The sequence below is a fragment of the Poecile atricapillus genome, chromosome 6 (genome assembly GCF_030490865.1).
Source record: "Poecile atricapillus isolate bPoeAtr1 chromosome 6, bPoeAtr1.hap1, whole genome shotgun sequence".
NCBI classification, from domain to species: Eukaryota; Metazoa; Chordata; class Aves; order Passeriformes; family Paridae; genus Poecile; species Poecile atricapillus.
In genome coordinates, this window is record NC_081254.1 from 10,688,310 (window position 1) to 10,707,949 (window position 19,640).

General features: G+C 39.1%; 1 protein-coding gene across 8 annotated transcripts in view; it reads right to left on the bottom strand.

Annotated features, from left to right (window-relative positions):
• Positions 1-19,640, bottom strand: part of GRID1 (glutamate ionotropic receptor delta type subunit 1) — a 545,782-nt gene that overhangs the window by 14,903 nt on the left and 511,239 nt on the right. For 7 of the 8 annotated variants that reach the window (XM_058841710.1, XM_058841711.1, XM_058841712.1 and 4 more), the window contains 3 exons: positions 11,669-11,864; positions 4,248-4,414; positions 2,685-2,925 (listed from right to left, as the gene is read on the bottom strand). In XM_058841710.1, the coding sequence (XP_058697693.1) occupies positions 2,685-2,925; positions 4,248-4,414; positions 11,669-11,864 (604 nt within the window). Of the gene's footprint in view, positions 1-2,335; positions 2,423-2,684; positions 2,926-4,247; positions 4,415-11,668; positions 11,865-19,640 lie in introns of all 8 variants that reach the window. The other variant, XM_058841715.1, reaches the window with a different exon arrangement.

Here is a 19,640-nt window from a genome sequence, read left to right on the forward strand (position 1 = left end):
TGCTGGTTAATGCACAGTGCTAGCAATGAGCTGTCCTGAACACACTCCTTCTTGTGCTTTTGGTTTGGCTCAGCCCTATGCCAGGTTCAGCCACTGCTCCTGGCTCAAACAGAGGAGCACCCAGGACTCCACACCCCCTCAGCCCTGGATCCTGTCCTTCCCATAGTTTTGAAACTTGGTTCTTCTAAACACGTCAAAAACCTTCAACCTATATTCACCATCTCTTTCAAAACTTGGTTTCCTACCTTAATTGCAGCAGCCATCAGATGTCCCACTTCAATCCCTCCTCACTGGTAGTACATAAGTACGTCAGGCCACTAATCTACCAGGAAATACTGCTACATTCATTTACTAATTTAGTTGAGTGGATGTTGTGGTCACTGTGACAAGAGCCCCCAACCCCTGGGTGTGCAGCAGGGCCAGAGCAACATGGCCATTGTCCTAGGCAGAGGGTTCCTGAGGATGCTGCTTGTCCCTGGCTCTGGGCATCTATCACCCTTCCCTCTGGCTGCTCTGATTGACCCAAAGGTGCCTCTATGTGGCTGCCTGGCATTGCACCCAGCTGTCCCCTTCATGGGACCCCTCATTCCAGCCCATCCTGCCTGGCATACCCTCCGGACACCTTCCTCCAGCCGGCTCGGCCCAGCCCTGTGCCCCCTCACTGGGAACATGCACCTCCTCATCCAGCCTTTACACCTGCGGTGCCAGGACTCCTGCTGACTCTGTTTCCCCTCTCCTGGCAGCAACCCCATCACTGATCTTTCTGGAACCTGTCCATGCACTGTTTAAGTTTAATTTGCCTCTAACCCAGCCTAGATCTGCTCCAAGGGCAGGCCCAGCCCCACAGACCGTGCTCTCCCCAAGCACAGCTCTACCATGGGAGTAACTTCAGTTTACTTTAAAACACAGAGGGTTAAAAGTATTCTATGTTTGACAAAGAAACTGCCAAAAGAGCACTATAGACACACAAGAGCAATCTTCATTGAGAACAGCCTGGAGGGAAAGAGGAGGAGAAGGATGGGAAAGGGAGGAAAGATGGGATGGGGTAGGCACAAATATGCAATAATCCTTCTTAAAGTTATTAAAATAAGAAAGGAAGGGGACGGGTGAAAAAGAAAATATTTAAACTCAGGAAGACAGGTCCTTTTTCAGCAATGGAAACTGAGTATTCCAAATTCCTTGCAAAAAAAAGAGCCAATTACTTCACCTTAGCTATATGAAACTGCCTTTAGGTCATATTGTCATCTCACTCTACAAAGATACACCAAGGCAAGTCCCTGAGCATAGAGAGGGGAACACACCACATACTATGGCCAGATAAGTGCTTGTGCACGCAGCATGAGGACTTTGGAAAGCATCCCTGCCCTCGCCCTGCAGGATTTCACAGTGTGCAGTGCAACACCTACTGCTGGGCTTCAGGCTGTTGCAACACTTCTGCGGGGGAACCTTTGGAGTCACAACAGGAGCAACTTCTACCAGGCAGCAGGGCAAAATCACAGGATATGGAAGAGAACTTTTTTGGGTTGGAAGAGAACTTGGCAATCCCCAATTCCAACCCCTCTGCCACAGGCAGGGACACCATCCACTAGACCAGGTTTCCAATTTTCCAAAATTGCTTACAGGTGACAGGTATGTCAATTAGTCTACTGCTCCTGCAACTTGAGAGAGATTAGAATTGGTGGGCTATGTACTATTTTCCAGCTGTAGTGTAGTAGCACAGCTCACATGCTATTGTTTGCTTGTAACAAGCATCTGTTCCAAGATGAAAGCACCTACAAATGCCTCGATGTCTCCAAAATTACAAGAGGTTAGTTTGTTAAACATTTAATCTATGTAAACAAATACAGGCTACATGCAAGACAGATCTGAGAACAGATTATTCTACCTTAGCATTGCTAACTACTGCTGGCTGCTGTGCATGGAAACTTCAAATCCAAGAACTTCTCAGATACAATTTCCTAGATAAAACTTGCTATATGAAGGTCAGCTTCCTCAGAGGCTCCTACTTTTAGAAATAAAACTGACTTCAAAGGAAAGGAAGCATTTAAACAGTGTCATGGCAATATGGCTTATTCAATTATTAACCAGCTGATTTATTTTTAATTGCTTGTGTACCTCTTCAAACTCAGCCTAGGTCAGCCATGAAGGAGAGCAGCCACCAGCCGTCTGGCAGCTGCAGAGCCTGTGCAGGATGGACATGGGTCTCCCAGCCAGTGGATGGGGGCTCAGATCAGAGAAAACATCACCACAAATGGCACAGCCGGGTGCCCGTGACTGGCCTCCCCGTCACTCACAGCAGAGTGGCCGAGGACATGTTTCTGAACCACTCTCTTACCCCTAAAGGTGGTCTCTCCAGGTCAGGGCTGAGGCACATTGGTGGGGCAATGAGGGGAAGTTTGCACTGCTGCTGCCCATGCTGTATCTGCTCTACAAATAAATAGAGGACTTTAGTCTCCAGGGCTGTCAGTTTGGCACCTTCCATGTGCACAAAAGACACTTTTGTTTGTTTGCTTTTATTTTCTTAGAAACAACCACCCAAAAAGTTATATGCAAAGCTTAGTATGGCAAATCAAAATAAATCAAATTTATTGCATGAGAGCACCTAAAATCCCACAACTTCCACTTGCTCTCTCTTTCTTTTGTGTTTTCTACTTTTAATTGTGATAAGAATAAAAGTTATGGACCTCTTTCGGCGTTTCTTGATGACAACGGTTGCTGTTCCACCACAACTCCAATGCTGCCACCAAGCAAGCAAGAAGAAGGCCTATTGCTAAAATGCAGAAAACCCCTGCAAAACTGTGCAGCTTGAGTGCCTTCCCATCTGTCTGTGCATTGGTATGGCTATTCAGGTCACAGCGTCCCATCCGTGGCCACCACTTCTGTTTAAGAACATCCAAATCTCCACTTTCTTGCAACTCTAGGATCCTGCAGAAATTTCAAAAGACAAGCATTATTTGCAATGACACTTTTTTACAGGTTTTTTTGTCTTTCCCTTATGCTTCACAGCTCTTAAGTTTACCATCCCACAATTCAAAACTCCATCCCCCTCCACCACCAGCATGTTGTATTCTTCATCTGAAACTCCTTATACCAAGATTTCTTTCTACTCACATCAGCAGGTAAACTCCACTGGGTAACTTTAGGAAAAAAAGAGACTGTCAAAAATTCCACTGCAAAGCAAACAGCATTTCCAAGGGAAATCACTACAGCAGTTGGGTTATGCCTGGTCTGGCTACATTCAGCTGCAGCAGCTGGTCCCACTAGCGAAAAGCTCAACCCACTCCACTGCTGCTCTCCTACAATAATTCCAAAAATATGTGAGGCTAAACATGGTACTGTTTGTGCACCACTTAGTACAAATCTGTTTAAGCAGCGACCAACTCATCTACTTTAGCAAATGTGGTTTATTCAAAAGGATTTTACTTCAATGCTGTTACTTAATGCCTGAATTACTGTGTTAACAGTTGCTAATTAATCATTGTTTTGTCTCTTGTGAAGTGTCCCTTCTCTGCATGAATGATTCATTTTGGGTTTGGTTTGATAACTGTTTTAGCTGTTTACTAACAATCTTTTCGCCTGAGACAGCTTTGTCTCTAGTTCTGCAGCAGGAGTTTTGCTCCTTTTTATAAAGGAGGAACAAGATGAGGCAATCTTGCTTCAGCTCCCTGCCTGGAGCAGAGCACCCGCTCACCTTCTGCTAAGGCCACACATGCCTGCACAACTGCGTGTCTTCATTTCAGGGTACACATTCACATGGACAAGTGATACCCAGCTGATAACCCAGAGATCACTGAACAGCAAAGTTTTATAGTCTCCTGGTCTTGTCAGTCCCAAGCAATTCTCTGCAACTCTTGTTTCCATGCACTATTTTGAGTCTTTGACCTGTCCCTCCAGCCTAAAGGATAATACAAGGCATTGCTGCTTGCTTACTACAGGGAGCAACACATTTCTTCAGAGAATGCAGAATGTGGCATGAACTCCAGCTCTCTACCTCACACCATGCTCTGAGGACATGGGTCCTCTCTGCCAGAGGCTTTGCTGCCTAAGGGTGTGAGGCCACACATCACCTCCAGTCCCCTCCTCCCTGCACATGGAGCAGAAGAAGCAGCAGCTTTGCTGGAGCCTGAACTCATAACCTCTCTGCTGTCATGTAGTCATTGTTTTTTATTAATTAAATGCCAAAATTAATGTGAACGGTTGCTGGCTATAGAGAGAAATCCTATAAAACAAGCTTTGTTTCAGTTTACCTCTGGGAGAAAAGATCTCTGTAGGGACTTCCATGCTGGAGTGCTATCCCATAGCCTTTGCTGCTGATGCTGTTTCCAATGACTGTCACAGAGCATTCATCATCTGTCAGCGCAGCATATTCCACCACTGTCACATCCCACAGGAAAGCATAATTTCCTTTCTTTGCCTGTAAATACAGCATGAACACAACACAGTCTAAATTAAACTGCATTTCTAGGTAGGACAAAACCTAAGCCAGCAAACAAATCCAGATCTTGTCACTATTCCTTGGAGGTATTTCATTAGGTCACAGTTAATATGTAGACCTTCAATATCTTAATACATTTCTAACAGTCTTCTCTCCCAGCAGGACCTCACCTACTTCAAACCTTGCTAAAATATCTTCCATTTTTTAGGATGCACATAGGATAACACAGCCAACTTTAAGTGTAGGTGAGGTTTATGTAACAGGTTATTAATTATAAATGAAAGTCATTGCTTTAGATTATGAAATTCAACGCTTATTTTGTAGGAGACATGGAATGCAACTGGTTCCATGCATTTAAGTGACAAGAGTGGCATAGTATGAGCATTAAGTGATGAGCATCACAGGCATCAAAATCTGCAGCTTTGCTCATACAAACATAAACAAACAAATTTCCCTTGCAAGTAAACACAGCTCTTCTGAGAGTCCTGTAACAAAAGGCACACACTAAGCTGAAAGAGATCCCTCTTTCCTTCACAGGCAAGAAGATTCACAAGCATCTACTACTATCTCAGTTTTGGGATAAATAGTATTTTAACACACATCCATGCAGATATCCTTAAATACCAGCTTTAATTGGGACTGAAACCAAGGCCTGCACACCGTGTATATAATGAATGTAAATCACCTTATTTAACATAAGATGTAAGAAACATATCTGGATAGGGATTCAGTAAAGTAAAATAAAATACCTTTTTGTTGGTTAAAGTAACCACTGGTTACCTAGTATATTTAAGTAGCTGAAGTCCTGTATGTATTTATTTATGGGAAGTGATTCACAAAGCTCCCCTGGCAAATGGCTACAGCTCTGGCACAGAATTAGTTCATCCTTCCAATTCTTTTCTAAGCTCAGTTTTGGATTCACCTGTAAGTTTGTAAGACTCCATCAGTTATTTCATTACACTGGATTCCTCAGTTGAGTAAATAAGATAATTTACTTCACCATAGTTTGACATAAAGTGTACCTTTCCAAAGTCCCTTACAGTTGCTTACACATGACAATGAATCAAATGGATGAGGTATCTTCTAGGAGGCAGAATTCAGGGAAACAAAGATTTAAATTATGTTGACTAGACTTTCTGTAAGGTACTTGCTGCTATCCACCTCTTTTCCCTGTTTCCCTTTAATCTGCATCGAGGCAATCAAAGATCCACAAATTCATTTGCTTCTGGGTTAAAACAGAGTAGAAATGTTATATCCTTTCTCTTTGGTAAGATGTGGAAGAGTCTGTCCACTGAATCCTAGGAAAATATCATTTTTATTACTCAGCCATATTGTGTTCCATGGTAAATAATATTACATAGGATTTTGCTATCTATTATAGGAAACTGTCAGCATTAAAAATATGTCCTCGGGATCAAAACCAGCAGCACTTGTTACTGTACACAGAATGTATTCAAAATCCATGATATTAAAGAAAAAAAGAAAGTCCTGCCTGATGGATATACAGAAATCAGACACCCCACAAAGATTTGTTCCAAGTCACGATGGTAAAATGTGTTTTTACATTTCTCTGGGTATTTTTATGTTGGTTGGTAGAATTTTTGTCTTCTTTTTTTGTTGTTGTTATTTTGTTTGGTTTGGGTTTTTGTTTTTGTTTTGTTTTGGGGTTTTGAAGTTGGTGGGTTTTTGTTTGTTTTTTGGGTTTCTTTTGGTGGTTTGTCCAGTTTAAAGAGATGTATTAATCTTCTGTTCTTTCAAAACTCATCAGTAAATCATGTTTTCAAATTTACAGTTTAGAAAAGAACCCTGACAACACAATACTTTCCTCATATACCTCTTAGTAATACTTGGGGAACACAATGTTCCTCAAATATTAGACTTCTATTACAATGCACTGGCTAAATTAAAAAAACACATTATTGATTCTGCTTTTCAATCCTCAGTTTTCTCCATGTTATCTTATATAACAAGAGCTTTGTACACTGACTTTCAATGCTGGACAGCAGATCATTTGTAAAGGTCTACTTCTCTTGTGCGTGTAGTGCTGCTATCCTGAATAACATCCTGAAACTGTAAATGGTCAATAAACTAAGTCTGTCAGATCTCTTCATGTCTATTTTACATATTTTTAATGACATAAATCAGTCTATCCAATGTCATCACATCTGTAGAGCATTATTTCTCTGACAGCCTGATCATTTTAGCATAATCAGGAATCTGACTTTTAAACTCTTGCTTGTGCATATGTTTCAACTCCCAGAAACCCTGGGTGCAAGGCTGCATCCCCACCCTCTCTGATGGCCAAAATCAAAATCTCCAAAGATCCCTTTTTTCTAAGGGAAGACTTAGTTCTTTCCAAACTTCATCCACTCATGAAATTTTCTTCCCTGAAGAGTGAAGACCTCACACTGTTAGTGTGTTTGTTGCGTGGAAAGTTTTCTTATAACAAAATGTTTAGTTACTGTCTAAATTCAGCATCCTTCACTTCCCTGTTAATATCTGTTGTGACAGCTAAGCAGTATCATTTGTTCAATTTAAGGAAAAGCTGTCAAACTTTGAAAAACACATGTACAAGATACGTAAATGCACACATACATGTATGTATGTTTGAAGTAGGCTGACTTTTTATATTCCTTCGCTAGGCAAGCAGTAAAAGCCAAATAAAATCAAATTGACATTTATGTTCAATGAAAAATCAACCTCAATTTTAAATGTAGTTTAACCTTTTTTTTTTCTTTTTTTTTTGTTTTTTAATGAAAGACTCCATCTGTGCACATATGTCTGCCCCTTAACTTCCAAGCCATGAATGTAGGAAAACTGGCAAAAGGGCCTGTGGCAAACACCAGCTGAGAACAGGTGATATAGCTTAAATAAAAAAATTACTGAAAAAACACAGAATAATGAGCTCAAATTTATATTTCAGTCTTCTATTTGTACTTCATATTTTGCTCCTTTGCTATGGCCTTACTGTGACTCTCAGTATACAGGCATGCTGCTCAACAAAACAAAAATAATTTAGTTAAACTTTCAAAAACCTCTTTATCAGAAAGTCAGCCAAAACAGCACTCATTTATTCCACCTAGGTAGAACAACTACTTTGGCTTATATCAAGGACACCAGATTTATCTTTGGTTTAAGAGATTTAAGAAAAAAGAACCCCCTAGGCAATTATATTGAAAAAAAAATTTCTTCTTCATAATCCTAAAAATATTAAAATGCCAAAGAAGATTGCTTCCTAGACAAGACAAGGACCACAAAGAAAATAATATTCCAGGAATGCAGTAAACAACCCCATAATGTCACTCTTCAGGGTGGATGGAGATAGAGGAATATTGTTCAAAGGGTCCTGGCTTACTGATGGTTAAACAATGTTGCTTCAAAGAAAGCATGATAAGAAATAATAATAACATGAAAAAGATTGATTCCAGATTAATCACTGATATATCTGTGATTTATCTGAAACTTATGAAGAAGCTATCATACTTAAGTCAGAAGTGCCAGAATAATGCAAAATGCATCATTAATTTAATGCTGGAACAGAGCATGAGTGTAGCTGATCCCATTATAGGGCTGGTACCACAGAAATACCAAAAAGTGACCTTTACATTGGCCTTAGTGGAGCAGTTCAAAAGCACGGCTGGATAACATTTATTATCTATATAAAAGCGCTTTAAAAGAAGCAACACAGTTCAAATAAAAAGAAAAGCAAGCCATTTAATCTTGTTGAAATGTTTCAAATATTAAAATAATCAAGGAACCACTACAGGATGCAATAGATTAAAGATTAAGGAAGCATTTCCTCTTCTGTCAAAGGCTGATTGGTCAAGAAATGGAGAAATTTATGAAGCTCTATGAGAGCAATCACAATTCACCATATAAAATTCATTGTGGACAAAGTAGTTTTTAAAAAATCGTATTGAATGAACTTTTAAATTACTTCTCAAAATTAGAATGAAGAGAGAAGATCGCTCTGATTTAATGTTCAGTGATCATTAAGGAAACAAAAAAGAGAAGGAAGAAATTCTTACTGTGCCATTGCCTAAATCAATGATGCATTATCATTTTGTGCTCTACTTGGTTTTGATCACTTTTGATCAAAAGTGATACACAGGAAGAATAGAAACAATTCTGAGAAATTTTGGCACCAAATTGATTGGATGGGGGAACAAATAATCTCAACCAAAGCAGGGCATTATAAAATGCAATAATGAGTTTAATTCTCCTATCTGTATATATAGCAAATGCAGGATCACATGGGGATCATATTACTTCATTCTTTCAAAGCAAAAATGGGTGCTACCAAAGGAAATAAAAAACACAGGTTATGACGTCTGTTGCTGCAATCAATAATTATCCTAATTGCCAGTGGACGTAAAGGAAACAGTTCACTGAAATCCTGGCTGTAGAAACTTTCCTTTGACAGCATTAGTCAATCCTCATCTGTGACAGTCCCAGACAGCTCAAAGTGGAAAACAGCATTTTGTATGGACGGGTGGTTTGTGAGGTTTCTGCTCCTGTGCTGTGCAGAGGTACTGCTGAAGAGGAGGAGGTTTGCCATCTTCAATGACCACTTTCAACTATCTTGAGAATACAGCAAAAGCAACCTTGCCCCCACCACCCTCGGCTCTCAAGAGTCCTCCTGTCACTTATGTGACACTGCAGTGCATTTCTGCCTTCTCCAAGCCTCTCCCAGTGCTACAAAAGCTGTGCCTTGCCCATGGGAGGGAAATGGTCACTGTGGCTGCAGGGACCTTGCTGTGTCTGAAGGGACATCTCTGCCAGGGCAGCCAACGCCACCTAAGCTCACATGACTTTCTTTCACTGCCATCCCTTTGCTTTCAGACAGTCAAAGGGAGTAGGAAAATCTCCATGAAATGGAGGAAGATAAATGGAATAGGGAGAAACACCTGAAATTTCTGTCTGTGGCATAAATAACCAGCACTCTGTTTTACACTGAAGTGGCATTGCTTTATTTGTAACTGCAGCTGAACTGTGATACTGTCTGAAGAAAATGGAAAGGAGAAGGAGGGAAGAAAGAATAGTGGTGAGCTTTCTCTTTTTTTGCATTGTGTCAGACAAGTCCTCATTCAGAAAAATGTTTTATGATTCTTTTTATGCTAGAGAGATTTAGAGTTCCCATTTCCTACAAAATACATTTGTAAAGCACATTTACATCTCTTTCATGCAGCAGTACGTGTTTACGGATGGAAACTCTCATTTCCTTGGCTGACATCAATTCTTTAGAAATAAACTCAGAATTTCTAGCCATAATACTTAACATAGAAAACTTGTCTGTTTATTCAGAGAGTTCAATGAGCTAGGAAGAGTGACACTTTAACTGTAAACACAATAGTTTAGTTGACAATGTTATAAAATATTAATGCCAATTTATGTAGGTGTCTAATCAAATAGCGGCCTCGGTCATCTTTGGGGACTGAAGTAAAATTTAGTTGTTGTTGACATTAATTGAATGAGCTGATCTAGTTATATAAAAATCACCCTACAACACTGAAATCAAACTTAGTATAAAAAGTTATTATCACATAGACAGGATGGAGCTGCCAGCTCCATACAGACAATATAATTGGTATTCTCAACTGCCTGCCAATCTACAGTTACATTTCTGGCTTAGCAAATGTAGCTATCATAAATGGCAGCATGCACTAGGCTTACAGAATAAGAGTATTTACAATTTCATGGATAAAGAGCATCCACTGCCATAAGAATGTTAGAAAAAAGAAGAGTAAAATACTGTATATTTTTCTAAGGTAAACTGTTACATTATTGGCTAAAATGCTAGGGTACATAGGAAAGTATTTAATGTCTCTATTTCTTCTCCAAATGCTATCAAAACATCTCAAAAGAGGCCTCATTTTCATAAAGTGCTGAGCAGATTAAGGGAAAACAAAACCCAGAAACAACCACTGCAGACTGCTATTGCCAGAGCTCTACCTTTTCTTCAAGGAAGAGAGAATTTTGGAGCTGAGGGCAGAGGGCTTTGGGGAGGCTCATCTGAGAGATGGGCAGGGTCAATCCAAACTTCTGACTGAATACTTGTAGGCTAAGACATAAGAGTGTCCACATAAAGATTTTGTCCAAAAATTGAGCAAAGAGTTGGGAATCTTTTGCTAAAGAAATTTGAACTGGGAAATGGTATGGCTTGCATTACTTGTGTTCATCCTCTTCATGGCACTGTAAAGCAGTAGATTTTGGATAATGCCCCTCTGACTGTGCAGAAAAGTTTTCCAAAAATTTAAAATACAAAAAGGAAATTCAAGCCAAAACCATTTTATTATGTCCCATTTATAAAAGCATAAAGAACTAGTAAATTACTGTTTCACTGACAAGAGTATCTCTGATCAGACATTCACTATGGTAATAAAAGCTGTTAACTTGTTTTAGGAAAAAAATCAATTGACAGATGAAGAGGACACTTTTCACTAAAGCAGCAGCACATCAAGGCTTTCAGCATGTCTGCATCCCTTCTGCATAATGTACTCCTGGACATGTGTTTGATGTAAGGTACTGCCTGGTTTTGTTGAGATTCAAGAGGGGGAGCAGAGGGGAGAGGCAGTCTATGAGAGAAAGTGGGCATTTCAAATGGCCAATACTCTTTATCACAGGACTCAGAACAAAGATGCAGCATCCTAAGCTGATATTCATCAGTCCTTGAATCCACATTAATTCTCTGTTCCACAAAAAAAATGTAGTTTTTTTTTATCTGAGAGAAATAACATTTTGGTAAAACAGTGTCGTGCGAATGTATTTTTCAAATTTTCTGGAATAAACAGATAAAAATCTTGCATTAAATTTCTGTTTTAAGAGAAATGAGTATGCATTCTGTGGATCCCTTAATTCTTATTCATGTTTCCAATCCTGAACTCAGAAAAAAGAAAACAAACCCAAATGAGCAAAGGACAGGAGTCAGTGCTGGATAATGCAAAGAATTACATCCAAAAAGGCATTATCAAAGCTCCCACAAAACTGAGAAACCTTATGTCCAGATCCAAAGGACTTACATACTGAAGACTTAGGCAGAGCTGAAGTACTTAAATTGAGAACAGTGACACCAAATTATGCCATAGAGGTATTAAAAGGAACTTTATATAGGAATTGGGGGGGGGGGGGGGGCATAAAATGACTGTAATTTCTTTCCTGTGATTTAACATTAACTACACATAGAAACAACATGAATACAGAAATGAAATTAAAACCCCTGTAGTCCAGTCTTACCTTCCTGATGCCTTCAGAAGGGTTTGATACGCAATTATCTGCCCCATTATTCTTACTGATAGTCCTCCACAGTTCAGCAAATGTGTTATCCTGCTCCAAAGGGTTGGTCCCTTTTGCTTTAAAGTATTCATACACTGCTGAGTCCCTGACTGTACCATAAGATATATCCATTTGTTTGGACAGATCCTGAAATGTTCTGAAATTAAAGCAATATTGAGAAATTAGTATTATGTAGTACATTAGCAAGATTTCATTAATTAAATGGTTTCTTTTTATGTCTGCTATTCGTCAGAAAGCACTTACCCTCACCAAGTAACATTTCCATATTTCATTCTTTGTCTAAAGGAAAGCCAAGTATTCATTTAATTGTACTGAGAACATATGATTTTAACTACATCCAAGCTCTGTTTCACCCCAGTGATAAACACTTACCCGAACACAAGAAAAACTTGGATTATAAATATAAACTTCCAGCCCCATCAACTTCACCAGAAATACCTCACAAAATTCAGTGGAATTAGTTTGCAGTTATACCAATGCTCCATCTGACTCCAAATCAGTATTACTGTTTTAAACAAACAAATAAAATCTTGCTTCCAATTTCCACTAAGTCTCTCCTGCTCTGTCTTTTCACAGCCTCTGGTAAAACAGGCATTTTTCATTCACACAGAGGCCTAACTTTCATTTACTCATCATATACCACTCTGGAAGTGTAAATGGGTCTCGCCCTGAGTGACTGTGAATGCACAATTTATTTTCAAATTGTACAAAATGTAATTCACTCCTGTTTTACAGCCTTTTCTGCACTGAAAGGTGTAAATCACTGCCTGCATCAATGAAAACCAGCCCAAGCTTCAAAACATTTAATGTGACATCACTGCCATCAAAAGCAGCATCCTGGCTGTTTTTCCTCTCAGATGTTCATTCCCATTCCTGTGCCTTCTTCCTTTGCTCTCAAGTATCACCTCTGTGCGGTGCCACCATTTTTCCATCTGAGCATACTAATATACAACACACATTCGACCACTGATGACCACACACAGCAGCAGGAACCAAACTGAATCCCATGAATAATGGCTCATCTTTTTTTAAATGCTTTATAAACGTGTGACTACATATATTAACAACATGTTTCTGATATAACCAATAAACATTGCTTGACATCAGTTAAACTAAAGAAACCCTCCCTGCCTCACCCCATTTCTATTTCCCAAAAACAATCTTTCAGAAACAAAACCTTCCCAATCAATAGATCTAAAAGGCCCACTCTTGCCACCTCCCCCACACCTTCAGCTCCTGAAGCCATAAAAGCAGAGCATTTTGGATTGCAGCTTGTGTAGATTTCTTCACAATGCTCCTGAGGAGCCTTCCCTTGGCCCATGAGCCAAAGCTGTTTTACACAGTTGAAGACTTGTCATAGACAATATTTTTCTGCCACCCTCTTCCCTGTTTCACTGGGGAGATGCCACTCTTGACACCTCACATGCCTGTAAGATTCCCTGCTACGCTATTTAAAGCAAAGCAATCTGGGCATATACACAATGCCACATAAGAATATGTAGAAAGTTCTTCCCTCTTCTCCTTCACATCACCCCCAGGCCTCCCAAGCTTAGCTGCAAGAGGTGTCCTCCTCTGGGACTCCTGGTGTGGTAGCCTTGTCCCCAGGCTGCAGCTCCAAGGGCTGCCTCTCAGCACGCCCCCCACCCCAAACTCTTCAAACTCACAAGCTGCTTCAAATAGTGTAAGTGGTTTAAGTTCTTAAATTGTGTTAAGGACTTTTTATCATTTTAAGCTGTTAAGCAGCTTTAAGTAAGACTATGTGAACAGTTTCTGTCTATATACATTGTACACTTGTGGATTTGGGCTAACTCTAGGAGTTCCACCAAACCCCAAACTTCCTGTTTTTCTCTAGCTCTGTATATGACAATTGATAAAGTACTAAACAAACATCCTGGATGCTACTGAAGATTCAAAATGCTAATGAAAAGTGGGAGAATTTGTTCAGATTTTATTTCTTTCTTTAACAATCCTGAAAGGTTTATTCTGCTCCCCTAAATGTTTCCTGTACATTCTATGGAACCGTTTTTCCTCCAGTCTTGATCTACATGATTACATGCTACATTTAGTCTTTATTTTCTAAAGTAAGTTTCATCATATCCCAGGAAATTGCTTAAAGCCCAGGAATGGATGATCTAGCAGTTACAAGACATATTTCTGCCTATAGGGCAAAGAAAGCCATTCAATATACACAGGAAGGTCTTCTGTGGCAATCCTTTCCCATCAGGTTTAGTGTAGAGATTTTGGTGTGAGTAGGAAAGCATGTTTGGTAGAAGGACAGGTGCAGAAATATAACAGAAATAACTAATATACTTTAACATAGGTTTCAGCTGGTAACAACTTTACAAATGCCTACTGCTGATAGCATTATTCTGTTTGAAAGTTTGATCATGAGGGTTTGGATAGTTAAAAAAAAAATTAAACTTGCAATTTTAATATTATCAGTATTTTCTGTTTTCCTTTATTGCCATGGAAGCTTTTACTAAGAAATGTGCACTTTGTTTTAGCTAAATTGCACTTTATTGGCAATCAGTATTTTTATTTTAGCTAAATTACATTTTATTGACAATCAGTACTGCACAAAAGCACAGTACATGTTGCTTTACGAGCAGCACAGTTTGTTCAATTCTCTAAGCATCACAGGGCAGAGAGAACAAATGTGGGGTTTAAATCAAGTGCTTGCAATAAACAGACAAGCATACAGGTGCAGGGAGGGAAGCACAGCACTGGCCTGGGTGTGGGAGTGAGGTAAGCCCTTTAGCTGGCAGCATTTCCTTGGAGTCATGTTTCCCTGTGTTGTGGGAAAATGTGGAATATTGTGTGTTCTAAGTATTTCTTCACTGATGATTTGAATCACTTAGCCAAAAACCTAGCTCAGGAATTATCCCGACAGGGAGCGCTCTCAGACGCACTTCTAACTCTGTATAAAAAAACCACCTCTGCTGTTATTCTGCACTGGAATTGGAGGTGATGCTCAGCACCTCCATGGCTAGAGAAGCACTCAGAAGATTTGGGCATGGTGGGCATGGGCAAATTCATAAACAATACTGGATGGAAATGAATTATCTCCTACTTTTTACAGGGTGAAGCAAGATAATCACAAGCATAGTAATCAAAACCGTTACTTTAATTCCCTCAAATTTGCTTTTGCCAGACAAAATCACTCACTGCTACATTTCAGATGCTGTCTGTATCTTACAGTTGTGTCATTGTCTAAAGGCAGCTGCTGTCATTGTTCTTAAGCTTTATTTGTGCAACCAGCTGTTAGCTGGACCCATCTCCTTTACCCACTCAAGTCCTTTTCTCACTTTCCTATGACAAAGATTTAATGCATTTAATATTCAAAATAATTTGCAACAAAAATGTGCAGCACAACATGATGCCCCATTAACCTTACCACCTCAGTTATTGGATCTCACAAGCCATTGAAGGCTCTTTGTAAGTGTGATTAAAGCCAGTAAACCAGAAAAAGCCAATGTCCCCAACTTACAGGAGCATAACTGCAATTTGTAAATAAATACATCCATGGTGTGATTGTTATAATTGACAAGTACATGTAAACCAATTGATTTAAGTAAATGTATCTGAAGTCAATCTAAAGAAAAATGTCTTTTAAACCTGTATTACCAGACAAAATATTTAATGTCCATATTTATGCCTGCTACATGAACACAACAATTGATATATATTCTCAGTGGAACTGCAATTACTTCATGCAGAGTCAACTGAAGACTGGGTTCTCTGCTTGGTTTGTTTGTTGAAACTTATTGACATAAAACAAATGCTGCAGAGGACACAGACAAGCAATAGTGGTATTAGCATTTATAATTAATTATTATATTTATTATAATAAATATATATATATATTTAAATAAAAAATATATATATATATTTGCCACAATAAAAATATTGGTTAAGATCCACTTTTTGGAGATGTTTTCTTACTTGGAAAAGCCTTGTGTAGCTGTAGATATACAGACTAAAAATATGCTGCCAGTATGGGTTTATTTTACTCTGTTGCTGCTATATGCCCAAGACTTCTGGATGAATAATAAGTGACAGACTAAACTTGACACCAGGTGCTTTGAGGTAACTGCTGATCAATTAACTCAGCTGGAGGCACCTGGATCATCAGATGTGATCAAAGTATTTTTCAAAAGAAAAACATGTTCCTGTTATTTCAAAAAAAAAAAAAAAAAAGAGTGAATTTTTATTTTTTTGTAGTGACCCTGAGACTTTTGCTCAATGCAGCAAAATATTCTAGGTGATGGCTGCCATCACGATAAAGTGTCTCAAAGATGATGAGACTTTTTAAGCTGCTCTGCCTAAATGAAGTCTTAAAAATGCATACATAAAATGTATAGTGCAAGTCCTAAATTTCTATCTTTAAATGCCTTGAGGCTAATTTATTTTCCTTTAAACTTTCTTCATCCAAAAGTTAGTAATTTATTACATCTTCGGAATTAAATATAAGTTCAGTCCCTAACAAGAGCTGTTTTCTCCACACAATTATGTAAAAGGGAAATATGTGTTTTATACACTGGAAAAATGGCAAACCCCGTAAACTTCAAAGTAAAAATAGAAGTATCTGAACTGATTTGAAAAGCTTATACCACCACTGTAAGCCTAAGAAACACCTATGAGCTGAAACCTAGAACATAAAATCCTATCTGAAAGGAGATTTATTGGATAAAGTTATACCCAGTGGAAAGCAACAAATTGAAAGAGAATTCTGCCTACTGTGAACTGCAGAAAAGTGCAGAATTTTGAGACCTAAAATTGCTGAGAATTCCTCCCTCCAAGGGAGAATTTTCTATGACAATGAGGACAAATAAGCAAATGGTGTTAGTTGTTGTTGAACTTGGAAGCCAAGCAAGCATTGCCAGATCAGAATCTCATTTTTAGATGTCCCCCAAGAGAAAAGTCTGCAAAGCTGAATCAAGGTTGAAACGGTACTGTGGTGGTACAGAGAATGTCTACATGAGCAGATCTTACCATTCAGAACCTCAGTCCTGATCTGAGTCCTGATTAATTTTTATATCCATTTATGAGTCTGCAAGGCAAAGGATTTGAGCCTCATTCCATTTTTCACAAATGAACAATCTTTGGAGCTCCAGTTTTAAGTAAAATTTGAGTGGGTAGGGTAAAGCTTGTCTTCAGTCATCCAAAACTGAGTTTAAACTTTCACAAAAGGACATTCTCTAGAGCTGGTCTACCCAAGATGAACAGTTTAACTGGCTGAAGAGCTGGAAAAAAAAATAACTCCCTCTGTTATGGATATAAAGTACCACTAGGGGATGATAGTCTCATTGGCTCAGACTTGCATGAAGAGTTTCACTGTGTTGCTAAATGCAAGTTAAGAAAGCACAAGCCCACTTAAAAATGGAAGAGTATAGCAGTTAGTGTCTTTAAACATTAGTGCAACTGATATTTCATTAGCCTTCAGCTGCACAAGAAAGCAAGATATATTGCCTGAACAATGAGGTAACATTAGTATTGACCTATCTTTAGCACCTACAAGTCTAAAAAGTAAATATACTTAAAAAAAAAAAGTAGTATGGCATGTTTTGGTAGCTTTTCAATGTTTGTTCCAGGTACATATAGGAATGTTATTAGTGTGTGTTAAACTGGACATACAAAAACTATAAGATGGGATATTTTAAAGATTATTCTTAGTGGGACCAGTAAAACTGTTCAAGGTATTCTTAGAATGGCAGTACCCTTGGTAGAGAGAATTAAAAAGAAAACAAGTTTATCTCCACTTCTTATAACCTTAGACTTCAGAAGAACTGGGTCCTTGATCTTAATTTGGGCATCTCAGATTTTCTTTGAAATTATGAATAATTAACTGAGCTCTTATATCAATCCTTAAATTGTCAACTTCTCTGTAATGACGTGATCAAATTCTGCATTGTTCCATTTCACTGCAAGTCACTTTAAATGCTCATAATTCTGTCCCATTGCAGTGATGTGCAGAGCAACGTGTTTCTTCACCAAATACTCTAAGGAAAATTTTAACTTCAGCAACAGAGCTATTCCAGTAGAGATCAGCAGCAGTACTTGCATGCTTTGGATACACTTTTCTGGGTCAAGTTCTGCACTAATTCATATAAAAGTCATTTTATCTGCTCTCCATGAAAAATACTATCCACTTTAAACAAAAGCCTTAACAGAAGAAACCTCATGGGAGTTTCTACAAGGGAAGCCCTAAGTATTGACAGATTAAACTACACTGAATCAGTGGATTTGCAGCCCCTTCACACCAGGACTGAACCTTTCCAATTGACAGCAGAAGACAAACAGTGCAGACAGACAGAGATTTGTCGCTCTTGTCCTCACCAGTGGGGAAGGAACAGCTGATACACAGGATTTCAAAGAAGCAGGGACTTTCCTCCAGTGGCAAAACCAATCAATTGACATGTGTCACAGAACATGTTGCCATGTCAACCACCTACTCTTCCTATAGTTAAAACAAATAGTGATTGAACTCCTCAGCAGGTAATGGCACTGCAGCAGCTTTTTTCATGATTATAATGGTCACTGCTGCCAGTGTGGTGGCATCTCTGAGTCTCTGACTGGACTGGGACTCGCTGCCCTAAATTAGGTGCAACCAAAAGTAAAATGTAACATTCAGTTCTAGGGAGAGGACACTAAAGCCAGCTTTGTTTTTGCCCCAGGAGGAAGGGGTTTGCTGCACATCCTGTATGCCACGTGTGATGGCAACAGTTCTGTCACCCACCAGTGCAGCATCAGGACCCTTTCTCTTCTATTGTCCCCGAAGAAACTCCTTTTGTAGGCTACCTAGCAGACTCAATGCATAGAGCAGTACTGCTGAGATCAGTGAAACTAGTCATGCACACAAAAGCACATGCTCAAGGTTCCCAGGATTGGAGACAAAAATACAAACAAGTAAGAAAAATGAAATACAAAATAGCCAAATAATACATACACAAAGCACTAGAAGCACTGAACTCGTACAGCCTCCAAACTGATTTCATTTCTTTCAAACGACTTCCAGTAGCCTCTGTTCCTACATGTAAAGGGAAAGACAAGTAAACTAAACTAAACTGTTTTCTTCACTCCTGACATAGCACTGGCTTCCCTGCAGACTGAGTGTTTTCACTGGGGCTCTGTTCCCGCAGAGCTACCGCATGATTGAATTTTAAAAGAAGGGAACAAACAGAATGTAAACCCACTGAAATGCAAAGATAGTCAAGCCACTAATAAATGATACACTGTCATGTTTATGATTTTAGTAGTAATTAATCACTATTTACACATATTGTATTGGCAAAATATTTGGAGGCTTTGTGTGTGTACTAAGAGTCTGAGATGCAGCAAAATTACAGTCAATTACCAGCACTTGAAATTCCACTTTTTACGCATCTCAGAACAATCTGCAGCACTTTTGATGAAGTCAAAGTGTGGAGGATGTAGGACAAAACACCATACAAGTAGGCTGTGTCCCATTGCTCACAGAAGTTCCTAGTGTCTCCCAGCAGTTTATTTAGGAAACATGCCCATTTTCAAAAAAGGACTTAACATTATTTCCGGCTGTGAGACTCAAATTTGGATCCAAAAATCAAACTGGATTCTCATCATAATCAGTAAAACAGGTTCTTCTGTAAACAAAATTAAACCTCTGGGTATTCCTATCCACTGCTCTTTCTAAATTATGCCCTCAGGACCACCTCAGCAACTCCAATCATCTGCAGTGATCTGTGTGAGTGTGACTTGACTTGTCACTGGATCCTAAAAGTTCATTTTGCCTAGAGCTGACACTGGCTCTGCTCCAGCACTGCACATAAAGAAATCTGTTAAACAGCTAGAAATAGGCTAAACATCTCCTGATTGCCTGTCCAGTGTTTCTAACTATACTTCCAACCCTTCTCCTCTCCAAATAAATTGCTCCCCC